General features: G+C 40.0%; 1 protein-coding gene across 1 annotated transcript in view; it reads left to right on the top strand.

Moving 5' to 3' along the window:
- The first annotated feature begins 2,655 nt into the window (after positions 1–2,655).
- The window catches only part of LOC121667047 (hippocampus abundant transcript-like protein 1), a 30,586-nt gene continuing 19,677 nt past the window's right edge, over positions 2,656–13,564 (top strand). Inside the window, exon 1 of the mRNA XM_042033161.1 lies at positions 2,656–2,895. Within this exon, the coding sequence (XP_041889095.1) occupies positions 2,722–2,895 (174 nt within the window). The 5' untranslated portion in view covers positions 2,656–2,721. The remainder of the gene's footprint in view (positions 2,896–13,564) is intronic.

The raw sequence follows: 13,564 nt of genomic DNA on the forward strand, positions 1-13,564 counted from the left end.
TCAATATTTTATACTTTTTCTTCAATAAAACAGGCAATTTAACTCTATTAACTACAAAAAATGAATTAAAATACAAAAAACTTGCAGGTACCTAAGCTGAGATAAAGTACAGTTTTAAATTTCAGAGGATATTTTTATTATCTCTAAGCAGGTAATTAGTTACTGCCAGGTGTAAGAATTATCTCAGAAAACTATAGAGTTTCTAGTATCTTTTTAAAGGAGAAATAGCTAACTTAGAGATCTACAAACCCAATCACTAATTACAATTCTTTTCGCCCAGATGTCCTATCTTCATTTACCAACACTTTCAGCTGACATTCCAACAGTCACTCAAGTTCATTGTATTTTTACAACTCTTTATAGTTTTGATCAAGCTGAATAGTATTCTCTAATAAACTCTATATCTTCATTACTAATGACCCCTCCAGATAGCTCAGAAATATTGCTTAGAATATTTTAAAAAGCATAGAGCACAGAACTGAGAGGAACTGTACTAGTAACATCTCTTCATAAATTGAGTATTCATTCCTTCACTTTGTTTTCACTTATTTGGATAACCAGTTCCTAATAAGGTTTATACATGTAGCTCAGCATGTGAACAAAACTGTTCTAACTTTAAATTCTGTATGCAACAAGGACATAATGACATAAAGTAGTGGTCTATTAAGCCCAAGTCAATAGCCATTACAGCTGACCATTTGATATTTGCTTGTATATGAAGTGGATTAAAAATTTCAGTGATATATGTAAGTAATTTAATGGTGAAATTTTCAAAATACAATGATGAATTAAAGCAATACATTTTACATTAACCTCATGTGGTGAACAGGTTTTTGGCTGATACACCAAGCTTATAAATTCATACCTTTCTGACTGAGGAATCTGTTTGAATTTTTAAAATTCTCATTATTTGGAAGCCTGTTAATAAAAAAAAAGATAGCAACAAAACCCAACACTGAAAACTGTACAGGATAAAGTCCCTTGGCTTTCAAGTCAGTAGAAAAATCATTAAGTCTTGAAAAGAGCAAAAACATTACTGTATTTCATGATGACTATTTTTGAAGAAATGAAACATTTTGTAAGAGCTTCTAGGAGACCAGAACAAAAAAAAAGGTGGAAAGTAAGCATGAAATTCTACACACAACTGGCTTGGGCTGCCAAGGAAATGTAAAGAATATGTATTTATTTACTAATCCCTATATAACAAGAAAGAAAACTTGGTGTATCCATTTAGTTCATAGTAACCAGCGTTCCTCCTGAAATAGTGATTTCTTTAAATAAAATAGAGCTTTAAAAGAAGTTCATATAAAGAAAAGCTTTTAAGTCAGTGCACACTACTTCGATAAAAAAGAATGTTTGTTAAATTACTCAATAACGAACCATAAAAGGTAAATTTCACAACGCACCACATTTAGGAGGTATATAGACTACAGCAAACAGCATTTTAAAGTAACCTTTACTGTTCTAGCAAACTGAAAAGTTCTGATCCTGTAACCAGCTTGGTACTTAGCAGAGAACAGTTGAGGAACCAGGAAAAGCAGCAGCTTGACTCCAGTAGCACATCCAGATGGAAGGATGTGTTACTGCCTGTCCTTCTGCAGGATATGAAAGCTTCTTGTTGCTGGCCGTGAGGGGACGTTTTGAGCTCTCTGGTGAAAAGCTTATTCCGGATGGGCAACTGGTCAGCTGTATGGATGTTACAGTGTCTGTCAGTAGCTACAGTCTTTACTGTCAGCACCATGCTGCCTCAAAGCACTCTGTTTGTGCGCACCTGGTGCACTGGGGAGGTAACCAGTTCTGCTTCTAGTGATGAACCTGGGACACTGCTAACAACAACCAGCTGGTCTTGCAGTACTTCAGTGAGAGAAAACTGAGCTTGCCATTACATCCGCCCGGCGACAGAGGACCAAGGGCTTCAGAAAGGTTTAGCTGAGCGACACAGAACGGTAGTTTGGAAGAGATTCACCTTGTGGATCAGCAATAGTGTGTCCAGCAGGACCTGGGCAATGACTGTCCCCTGTACTCAGCACTGGTAAGGTCACACCTCGAATCCTGTGTCCAGTTCTGAGCCCATCAGTTCAAGGACATTGAGGTGCTGGAGCATGTCCAGAGAAGTGCAACAGAGCTGGTAAAGTGTCTGGAGCACAAGTCCTGTAAGTAATGGTTGAGCAAGCTGGGGTTGCTTAGCCTGGAGAAAACGAGGCTCAGGGCTGACCTTATCCGTCTCTACAGCTGCCAGAAAGGAGGTATAGCCAGGTGGGGGCCAGCCTCTTTCCCAGGCAACCAGTGACAGGACAGGACGACACAATCTTAAACTGTGCGGGAAAGGTTTAGATTGGACATGAGGAAGAATATCTTCACAGAAGGGGTGACTAGACATTGGAATGGGCTGCCCAGGAAGGGGGTAGAGTCACTGTCCCTGAAAGTGTTTAAGGAGAGATTGTATGTGGTGCTTAGCGCCATGATCTAGTTGACAAGGTGGTGTTCGGTCGTAGGTTGGACTCGATGAGCTCAGAAGCCCCTTCCAACCTCAGGAAGCCAGTGATTCCCGGAGGAAAACTGACGGCCGCGCCCGCCTCCGTTCGAACCCGCCTCAGGGGCGGGGGCGGTTTGGCGCGAGGGGGGCGGGGCCGCGCGGTCACGTGAGCCCGGCGTAGGCGGCCGCGGCAGCCTCCCCCGGCCCGGCCCGGCCGCTCCGGGAGGGGCCATGGTCGGAGCGACATGAGCCCCGAGCCGGAGCCAGAGCCGCCGCCAGCCCGGGCCCGGGCGGCAAAAGAGGAAGAGGAGCCGCCGCCTCCGTCGCCGTCGTGGGAGGGCGGCGGCGGTGCCGCCAGGTGGGGCGGCTGCATCATGCTGGTAAAGAGGGTCGGCCTGACGGCGGGCGGCTGCAACGCGGTGAGTGCAGGGTGGGAGCGGGGGCTCCGCGGAGGTGGCGACGGTGGCTGCGTGCAGATCGTGCGGGCTCTGAGGGCAGCCGTGCGTTGCGGGCTGGGCTGGGCGGCCCGTGGGGATCAGCAGCCGGCTTGCTCGTGAGGGGCCGGCTCACCCTCAGCTGCCCCTCGAGAGGCTTCCCGGAGCGTCCTGCCCCTGGATGCCTAATGGAAGTTGGGGTGCGGCGGGTTCTTCGGGCAGGCCCTGCCCTGCCTGTCTCTGACAGCCTCGGTACGTTCGTTACGAGTTTGTCCCGGGCGGAGGAACCGGAGTAATCGCACCTGTGAGCAGGTGGCTGTAAATAAGTTTTCTTTTAAAATACATGAATCCAAGGTGCCAGGAAGGTAAAACTTAAGTTTTCCCTAGGAGCTCTTGGAGGTGCTCCTTGTTGAACCGAACCCGCGGGGTTATGATCCGCAGTTTTCTTAAGTTGCTGTGCTGCCTGTTTCGTCTCTTCATACTAAGCACTGAGATCTTTTTGTGCAAAAAAATGGAGCTGGAAGGGAGTAATCCGTGCACTCGCTGCCAAGTTTCGTTTGTAAATGTGGTAGCGGGTGCGTAATTTCTTTCCGAAAAGGCTTAAGCCTTTCCCTCAGTACGTCAGTGTGCTCACAAAGGTGCATTAAAACCACACCCCTTGAGCTTTCTGCAGTAGGTGGAGACAGGTAACTTGTTTCGGGCAGGATGATACTGGCTGAGGCGATATAACCCATGCTTTTTTGTTGGAGTTAGCCCACAGGTCACGATGGAGTAGAAGAACTCAGGGGAAGACATAAAGTAATAAAAAGATGATCCCGGCGCTGACAGTTTTTGCAGGGGTCGAGGTGCAAAACAAGGAAATGCCTTACCATGCCGAAGCTCTTCTGGCAAGTTGAAATCACATAAATTTTTTTTGCAGTCTGAATTACAAGCTATTAATAACTTTTCGTGGGGTATTGTTAATGTTCATGTGTACTTAAATAATTTAGTATTAGTTTACTCACAAAGTTGGGTATGCTGAAAACATTGAATATGCCAAAAGTTATAAAACAATGCTAAGTTTGTCAGGGAGCCGGCATCTCCTTCGTGTGTTACCTGTCCTCCCACAGATAAGTATCTCTGCTATCAGAGATGACAGAGCGTGCTGTTTTATGTGAATGTGAAGAAGTATTTTTAGCTGAGCATTATTAATGTAGCATTAATGTGATATCATGGCTAGAGCTGAAGAATGTAAAAAAAAAAATCATCTTGAAACCATCTGATGCACCTACATTGTTTCTACCTTACTTGTACATGATGAAGATTTTAAGGGACTTCTAGTAGATGATTAACACAGAGAAGATGTAGAAAAATTGTTGTTCTATGGAATTCATTAGTCAAGTAATTTATTTTATGTAAGTTAATTCAAAAATGGCTGCTTCACACTTCTTGTAATGCATAACTTCTGTGTTTGAGTGTTTCAGTTGTCTTTAAGAAATGGTTATGTCTTTCAAAAAGCAGGTTGGACTCCTCAAGACATGCATCTGATGTGTGCTGTATGGTAGAATTCCTGTTCCAGGTTTACGTACAGCACTTCCCAATAAAGAGTCTAGTTTGTGTAAGATGCAGTAACCGAGTCTGAAGTCTGACTACAAAAATATCTCCAAGAAGAGTCTTGAAAAGTGAATGTTTTAGCCAAGAAACATAAGCTTTCAGTTTTATCAGCTCAGATGATGTGGTGAAACAAACAGAGGATTGATCTCACTGTACAGAAGAAAAACAGCTGAATTTTTTAATGTATGAACAGAGGCTAGGAAATGGAAGGTGCAGGTAGGGGAACTGAAAAAAAAAATCAAAGAACTGTCTTCTTTCTCTAGCTTTGAAAAGTAAAGCTCAAATGGAAATTAAATCCATAACTGCCTGGTTTTTTATTAATGGATGGAATGTTTGGTAATGTTGGATTAAGTGTTAGAAAAATGCTTTTGAGTACTTAATATATGCTCTTCTATAAGTTCGAAAATTTAGCTTCAAAATGACATACATTCTTAATTTTATAAAATGATCTGAGGTTTGGTTTTCTGAGTGTATTTTTTGTCCCTTCCCTCCTAGTTGTGCCCTCCGAGGACTTTGTGTTCCTCTAAAAAGCATCTCAAGAGAGAAGGGCTCTAGCTTTATCTTCTGTACACTGATATAGCAGTAGTGCTGTTATATCATGTTAGGGTCTGCATCTGTTCCTGACTGAGCAGTCTGTTTTGTAATAGCAATTCCTGCACGTCCCTGTGATTCTCATGTGGCTATCATATTACTACAACTCTCTCTGCCTAGACTTTATTGAAAGAGCTTATTCACAATAAAATATAAGGGGCCGGATAATGGCTTTAGATGTAGTTGCAGAGATCTGTTTGGTATCAGGAGGAGTGCCTCCCTGGCATTTGGAAGGGGAAGCTTGCTGCTTGGACTGCTGCTGAAGAAATAAATGCAAAAGTGAAACTTTTGTGAGCTGCTTCTTTGGTCTGTGAAGAATGTCTTAATTTTTCATTTTTATTTTTACTCTTTCTTCACATCAGATCAGTAGGACAAAGTGGAAGAGTATGACCAAGTCTGTCAGGTTGTGCAAGACTTTTTCCTCTTACCCCTCCAGCTTGGGTGTAAGAAGCTTCTGTTTTTTGATGTAGCTGTAACTGTCTTCACCTTGTTGAATGCACTGGCTTCACTGAATTGAAGAGCTGAAATACAAATGTTGAACAAATGACTTCTTATGAATTGAGCTACTGCCTCAAAATTAATAAGAACGATATGTTTTAAGTAAATTCCAGTGGAATTAAATAATTTTTTTTGGCTGTATTACCATGACTTTAGTGAGCCTCAGAAATTGAAGTAAATGATGCCATGGGACATTTTGTTAGCCTGTTGTGCAGTCTTGTTACATCTGAATTACAAATACTGGTAGAATAAAATTTAGCATGGCATTCAGAATATTTGTGCCACATACTTCATTTCTGTGCAACCTATTGGGGGTAAAATAATGTCAACACTAAGGAATCTTTTCAGCAAAATACACTGTCATGCTGTCTAAATAAAGTGCTCTTATGGGAGAAAGCCTAAATAGGGTATGAAAAGAAAAGTCACACCTGTGTACCTCTTTGAGAATTAATCAGATGTTAGTTTCATGTTCTTGGACACTGTAAAATGCCTCAGCTGTTGTGAAGCCCAAGATAATGTAAGCATTTTGAACTGTACATCTCGGAACTTTGCCAGCCTTTATTATTTAAACTATTTTACACAGTGAAGCACAACTCTGTGTACCCAAAGAATTACATGTTCTTGCCCTTAGTGTTCACATTTTTCTTTTATACTTCATAAAAAATACAGCACAGTTAAACTAAGGCAGCATGATGTAATGTTATGAGACTTTACTCAAACAGCTCTCAATTCAATAAGCTGGTTTCTTAAATTTCTTGCTTGTAGAATTTACATTGTATTGCTAGTAGTAAACACATTGTTCATTTGTCAGTTTGGGTATTCAGTACTTGGTGGAGCATTGTTTTCTCCCACACAGGGTATTTTTCTTGTTAAATCCGAATAATTAGAGATGAACAATATTGCCTTCCCAAGATTGCCAATGGCATTTTGAATCTTCCCATCCTGTTAAACTGACGCTAAGTGTGCCCTGTTACCAGGAATGTTTAGTTACTCTGTTTAAAAACAAATAACTCCAGTGTATATTTATGCTGAAAGGGCACTTCTGCTGTTGCAAGTCTACTGTTACTGGTGCTCCAGGTTATTCCAGATATGAATAGTGTTGCCTTCCAAGAGAAGTACTGTAGGTTAGAGCAATAAAAACTTAAATTACCAAGTCATGGCTATATAATTAGTTCCGAAGATTCAAACCTAGCCTACTGGACAAGGAGTTTGAGTAACTGTCTGCCCCATGGAGAAGCATGTGTATTAACTGAGCAGCCAGTGCTTTTTAGAGGAATTTCTCAGTCTTGTACACCTTTCTACATTTTACAAAGAAAACTTAAACAGATAACTTGGCTTCCAGCTTGCTCTAGTGTAATATGCTGGCTATATGTTATTTCTGTAAGAAGTAGTTTAATTAGACAGTGCAGTACTGTCTGAAGCAGAGCTTTCAGAATGTGGCAGGGTGTATGGCAATTGTTTACTTAGCTGGTCTTCGTACCTCAGTGGCCTCAGCTGTGAAGACTGAACCAGAAATGGTCTTCGTGTTTTATGTGACTTAGAAGATTTCTGCTTCTAAACTTGTCCAGTCTAAAATTAAACAGGAATGTGTTCTCCCCCGGAAGGAAATACAATATGGCAAGACATTTTAGACCTCAAGAATAAATTTCATGAAGTGCTGCTTTTTTCTTGTATTTTAGAATAAGGAGGTAGTGGCAATTTTTTCTTAACACCCTTCATGTCACTCCCAATTCAATGAATCCCATTGGTATCTTTCTGCAGATATTTTGATCACAGTTTGGAGGAAGCTGCTTCAGCAGTCCTCCATACCTTTGGTAGTGTTCTTCTTCTTTCTGTGGGCCTCTTGTGCTTCTGTATAATAGACTACTCAACAATGCATATTGATTAAAGCTTCTGAACAAAACAGTCATGGGATAAGAGTAGGATCTTCATGTAGACCTATTAAAAATGGTCAGAACACCAGAAGCAGAGAGTTAGCAAGGCAGGCACATCACTTGCAGTAGTATAGTGATAATCTTTTTCCTAACAGGCTGTATCTTTAGTAAAGATACACACTTCAGTAAACCTCTGCTGAATGCTAGACTAATTTCTTTCATTGAACTCTTTTTTTCCAGGATCACATTCCTATGATGTAATCATCCTATATGTGGAATTAAAATTGTTTTTTCTTGTTTGCATTGCTTAAATTAATATACACAAATTTCAATCTGCCATTTAATTTGTTCTCCTGATTCCATGAACTTTTGTTGTTCTTTACCATTGCACTATAACTCTTCCAGAGTGAATTGCATTTTGTCATCGGTGAACTTCATCACTTCACTTTCCTCCTTTTTTACAGCTCACTTCTGAATGTGTTGAACAATAGGTGCTAGGACAGAGCAGTAGGCGTCATCTGGTAACTTTGCTATGCTGTATGAACAGATTGCAGTGGGTTTATTTTTGTAAATTGTCCTGGGGTTTTTGTGTATGTATGTTTGGGGAGTTTTTGAGTGGGTTGTTTTTTTGTGTTTGTTTACTTTTTTTTTTCTTTTCAAGTCCTGTGAAGAGTTTGCTGGCTTTAAGAGCCTTTGGTGAGCATCTTTGAGTATGCTTACTGAATTATCAGAAGACTTATTAATGTGACCTACATTATCTATACATTTTCTTTTGAGAACTCCAGGAACTTTTTAATGCACAGTTTCTCTTCGCAAAATCTTCACAGGCTCTTCCATTTTGAATGAATTGTGGTTCTGATACTCGAGACATGTGCAATATGATTTACCGCAGCTTTCTGTTGAGAAAATATGCATGATCTTCCAGTCCAGATACAGATCTGCTTAAGGTGTTTATTTGCAACTGAACTACAAGTTTGGACAGTGTATAATCTGAATTAATTATGATTTATATTGCAGCTTACAAGGCATACCTAAAATGCTGTACTGGATTGGAAAGCACTTTCTCTTGTGTTCTACGTATTTTTGCACTGAGTTCTTGCCAGTTCCAACAAATAGAGCATTTGTGATGAACAGTTGGAATTAAGGTGGATCCAAAGTACTTCTGTTTGAAAATTAAAGAGAATAGTTACTAGAAAGAGATAAACATGCAATATGCCTAGAGAGCTACCTGGGTAATATGTGTGGAAGAAAGGGAATCCATCATGTAGTGAGATGGATTGGTGGCATAATATTAGTGCATGAATAAGCTAAAGTGATTAAATAGTCCTGTAGTGGGGTCATACCAGGAAAAGTTTGCATTTGAAATGGTTGTATTTTGGGGGAAACTAACAAAATAGTAGTGGGGGTAAATATGTAAAGGAAATGAATTTTATAATTTGTCATGAACTTTGAGATCTGAATGATTCATACATGAAAGCATGTTTATTGAAGTCTTTTACTGATTCTGTGAGTTTAGTTCTTTGTTTTCTTGAAAATATCAGCGTTGACATTGTGTACTGCAGTACAGGTGGTACTACAAAAAATGAGTATTTGAACCAGTTGATTTTTATAGGGGAAAATGTTTCTGTAGACTCTTAAAAAAAAAAATAAGGTAATACAACTCACACTAATGCATTTTAATGTTGGTTTACATATTGTAGGGCAGTGGGTGCTCTTTGCAAAGGTATGTCTGTATTGCAAATAGAACAAGCAACTAGTATGCTCTCCTGAGAGACCCTACTGCCTGGTGGGAAAGAATTTCCCAGAGGATGGTGTAGGGGGACAAAGGCAAGCTCCTACGGTTTGTCAGTTCAGAACTTCAGTTTGAGTTTGGTTGTTTTCTGCCTGAGAGGTAATAGGATTATGTGACTGGAAAGGTACTTTAGTAGGGAAGTACCTTCCTCTTCAAGACAGTGTCAGCTGTGATGCCTGAGCAGGTTGCTTAAGGTTTTTCCAGTTGGGTATTGAAACAAACCCTTCATGTCCAGCTCGGCTGCTTCACCCTTATGGGAGGAAAAAAAGCCTGCTGTATTTATCCAATTGAATCTTTTGCTTAATATGCCTAGCAGGATTGTGTGGCCCTCATCAAAGTATGAAAAATTTAAAAAGGTCCTGAAGTCTCCAGAGGACTTCAGGATTTGAACAGTGGGAAGTGATTTTGTTCTCAAATAAGCATATTTCTTCAGAGAAATAAATAGTTAGGCATGCTTGAAATTGATGTTGAGGTGCTTTTGCAGGCATTCAAACAATTTTAATTATTACATTATAGTTTTGAGTTAACAGATAAACAGTTACCTATAAATAATAACTAAATAGTGCCAGTTCTAGCTTTGCTCTGTAGACCTGGGACTGGCTATAAGATTGCATCTTGCTGTGGAGTATTTTAGGGTGAATTGTACTAGCTGTTCTTCAGAAAGATGTCTAAGTTAAGGTATTCTTACTAATGCTATATTGCATTTCCCCCCATCCTTTTCTATGAGCAATTATTACCAGCTGGGTTTATCATTTTGACATTCTTTCATGGACTTATTAATACTCAACAGCTGTTCTGCTTTGAAAAAGAAATTGTACTGCTTCCCTGTAGTCTTCCCAGTTTCCTTCAAATTAACTTTTGGGTTTATTCTGACTCGAGGAAAGACAGAAGAAAAAATGTTTTTTTGGAATTGGGTAGTGAAAAGAGGCATTGAAGGAGCAAAAGTGTAAAACGGAAGAAATAACAGATGTTTTGTTAGAACTTCTAGGACTTAAGATTTTACAAGGGTGGCCTCAAACTCGTATTGTTAAGCATTTGAGATTAAGTAATGTTTTGCTCAGTAATGATTGTGCAAGTATAAAACCTTGACAAACAGCTGCATTTGAAGGCAGTTGCAGTGTTCATATGTAGTTTCTTAACCCACACACAAGTCTGTCCCATGAAAATGATCCATGTGAATAGAAAATAAGCCCATAACAATTTTAAGGCTTTCCTGAGGGCACTTACTTACAACACTTCAATTTCGAGGGCAGTGAACGATGCAAGCAACTTGTATGTTGACCATATCTGTTCTATTTCTGAAATCCTTTTAAAATCTTTTTAATCATAAGGAATTCAGTAGGTTGTTCTGATACTGTTTATTCAAGAAGCCTGAACGTGCTTGTGTTTAAAAGTTTTTAACCGTTTTTGCCTACTCAAAGTTCTTTATGTAAATTGCGTGGAGTTTTGTTGCAGGGTGTGGAAATGAGCCACACCCAGTACTTCTGATACAACTTCATGGTAAAGGCAAGTGTGAGGTGTTTTTAGAAAACTGATTTTGAACCAAGTAAGGAGTTCTTACTGCTTCTTTTAGTCTGTAGACCATAAACTATTTTCTTTCCTTAAAAAATAAGTTGATCCTTGATTAAAAATCGAAAGCTTCTGTGAGAGAGTATTTGGGAACTAGAGAAAAGATGAACATTCGGAAGTAACTGTCTGCATCAGTCCATTTGATAGTGAATTTTCCTGGTTTCATGATCTCAGTTTTCCAATGCAGTTTTTTGCACCTGTGGTTTTTTAATTAATCTAGGCATTTAGTACGCTGTCAAGAAAACTGAAAATCATCAACTGCAGTCTATGTGGATCATAGATTGGTAGTGCTAGTATATTTGACCTATAATGCTTGTCTTAGTTTTAACAGGTACATGTTCCTTTCAAGATTTGAATTTTACTTTTCCAGGTCATGGCTTGAATCAAAAAGACTATGGTGTTTTCTGTTTTTTTTAGTAGGTCAGTGCAGCTAACTGTAAGCTGCATGATACTGCTAGAAATGATATGCAGGCTGTTTTAATCTTCATGCATGTCTTTGAGTATGTATTATCTTTCTGCTAAACCATATAAATCTCAGGTCAAATTTGTATGTCATAGAAACATTATTAAAAAACCTCAAACACTCCAAAACTTCATTTTTAGTAGCATTAGAAATGTTTGCTAAATGCAGACCAGATATGTATGGTGCAGCAACTTGCTTAGTGATAAAAAGGTGTGAGGGAAGTAAAATAGAGGCAGGAGAAGGTCTGGGGCATCCCTTACCTATTCTACTGTAAAATTTCCTTTTTTCAGAGGAAACTGCTTTGGAAGGGGTCTTCAGACTTCATTGTAATTGGTGTTAAGTGGCATATGGCTTGGCAAAAAAAATTCATAAAATTGTTATCCTATTAGCTTATATAGAAGTACTTACAGACTTCTTATATGAGGAGGATTTTTTTTTTTTACCCCTCTAGCCTTTGCAATCTTTACTATTTAGAAATTAAAAATTGCATGATAACCTATGGAGAAATGTTAATGCTTGAAAATTATCAGCCTTCCAGAGATAGTCTTTGATCTGTGATATTATATTGTTTCCCAGGAGAAAGAGAATTGTTTTCTTCAAATCTGCATGCTTTGAAGCAAGCTGCAATGTAGAAAATAAATTGAACCTTAGTAACTAGAATACACTGTTGCTACAGGTTTTGATAAACTGACAGACCTAAAAATTCTTAGAGATTTATGCATTTACTATTTAAACAGTAGGAATTTCTTCAAAATTTTTACTATAGACAGTAAGCTTAAATGAGTCTTGTAATACAAGCATTTTCAAAATGTGATTTCTACCATTTGGATGAAAATTTTTGGGCCGGGGAGAAACACCATAGGTGTCTGTGTTCTGTGTTCATCATAGATTGTCTTGACTTTTTTGGGTTCAGTGGGAGAACCTGAGTTTCACACTTGCCCTGCTCTCCAATTCCTGAAATGAGTCAGGTTGATATTTATCACTGGATAATGTCCTTTCAACTGAATTCTGCATTATTAAATTGCACTCTTCTGTTGAAGCGTAATGGCTTTGGATTGGCTGGAAACACTGAAAAACAGTCTTTTGCAGAACAGTTGTTGTGGGAAAGGCAAAGGGTAATTTTAGAACACAGAAACTATGTAAAACAGTTACTATGCCAAGGGGTAGTTAGAAGTGAAAAAATCATGGAATGCTTTTGATTGGAAGGAACCTTGAAGATCATCTAATTCCAACCCCCTGCACCAGTGGAAAAGATTCCACACACTAGATAAGTTGCTCTGGGCCACATCCGTCTAGCCTTTAACACTTCCAAGTATGAGACATCCACAACTTCTCTGGACAACTTGTTGCAGTGCCTCACTACTTGTTGAGTAAAGAATTTCTTCCCAATATCTAATCTAAATCTCTCCTCTTTTCATTTAAAACCATTCCCCTTCTCCTATCGCATTCTGCCTGTGTAAAAAGTCACTCTCCTTTTTTTAAAAGTCACTCTTTTTTAAAAAGACCCCTTCAAGCAGTGAGAGGCCACAGTGAGGTCTCCCTGGTGCTTTCTCTTCTCTTCTTGGAGGCTGAACAGCCCCAGCGCTCCCAGCCTGTCTTCATAGGAGAGATGCTCCAGCCTTCTGATAGCTTTGTGGCCTCATCCGGATCCACTGTAACAGGTCCATGTCCTTTCCATGCTGATGGCTCCAGAGCTGGACCCAGTATTACAGGTGTGGTCTCATGGGGGCAGAGTAGAGAGTCAAAAATCCCCTCCTTTCACTTGCTGGCCACGCTTTTAATGAGCCCAGGATGCAGTTGGCCTTCTAGGCTCTGTGAGTGCACATTGCTGGCTTATGTTCAACTTTTCATCCACAAGAACCCCCAAGTCCTCCTCAGGGCTGCTCTATAGTTCTTCTCTCGGTCTGTGCTCATGTCTGGGGTTGCTCTGACCCAGGTGCAGCACCTTGAACCCAGACCTGTTAAGACTTCATGAGGTTCTTATGGGCCCACTTCTCAAGTTTGTCCAGCTCTCTCTGGATGGCATCCTGTCCTCCTGTTGTGTGAAGTGTGCCGCACAGCTTTGTGCCATTTGCAGTCTTGCTGAGGCTGCCCTCAGTCCCACTGTCTGTGTCATCAGTGAAGATACTGAAGACCACTGATCCCAGAGTAGAGCCCTGGGGGACATCACTCGTCACCAGCCTCTACCTGGACACAGAGCCATTGACCACAACTCTCTGGCTGCATTCATCCAGCCAGTTCCTTATCTGCCCAATAGCTCACACTTCAAATCCA

Source organism: Corvus kubaryi, unplaced genomic scaffold, assembly GCF_017639235.1.
Source record: "Corvus kubaryi isolate FWS band 111438036 unplaced genomic scaffold, C.kubaryi_AGA036_p1.0 37357, whole genome shotgun sequence".
Lineage (NCBI taxonomy): Eukaryota > Metazoa > Chordata > Aves > Passeriformes > Corvidae > Corvus > Corvus kubaryi.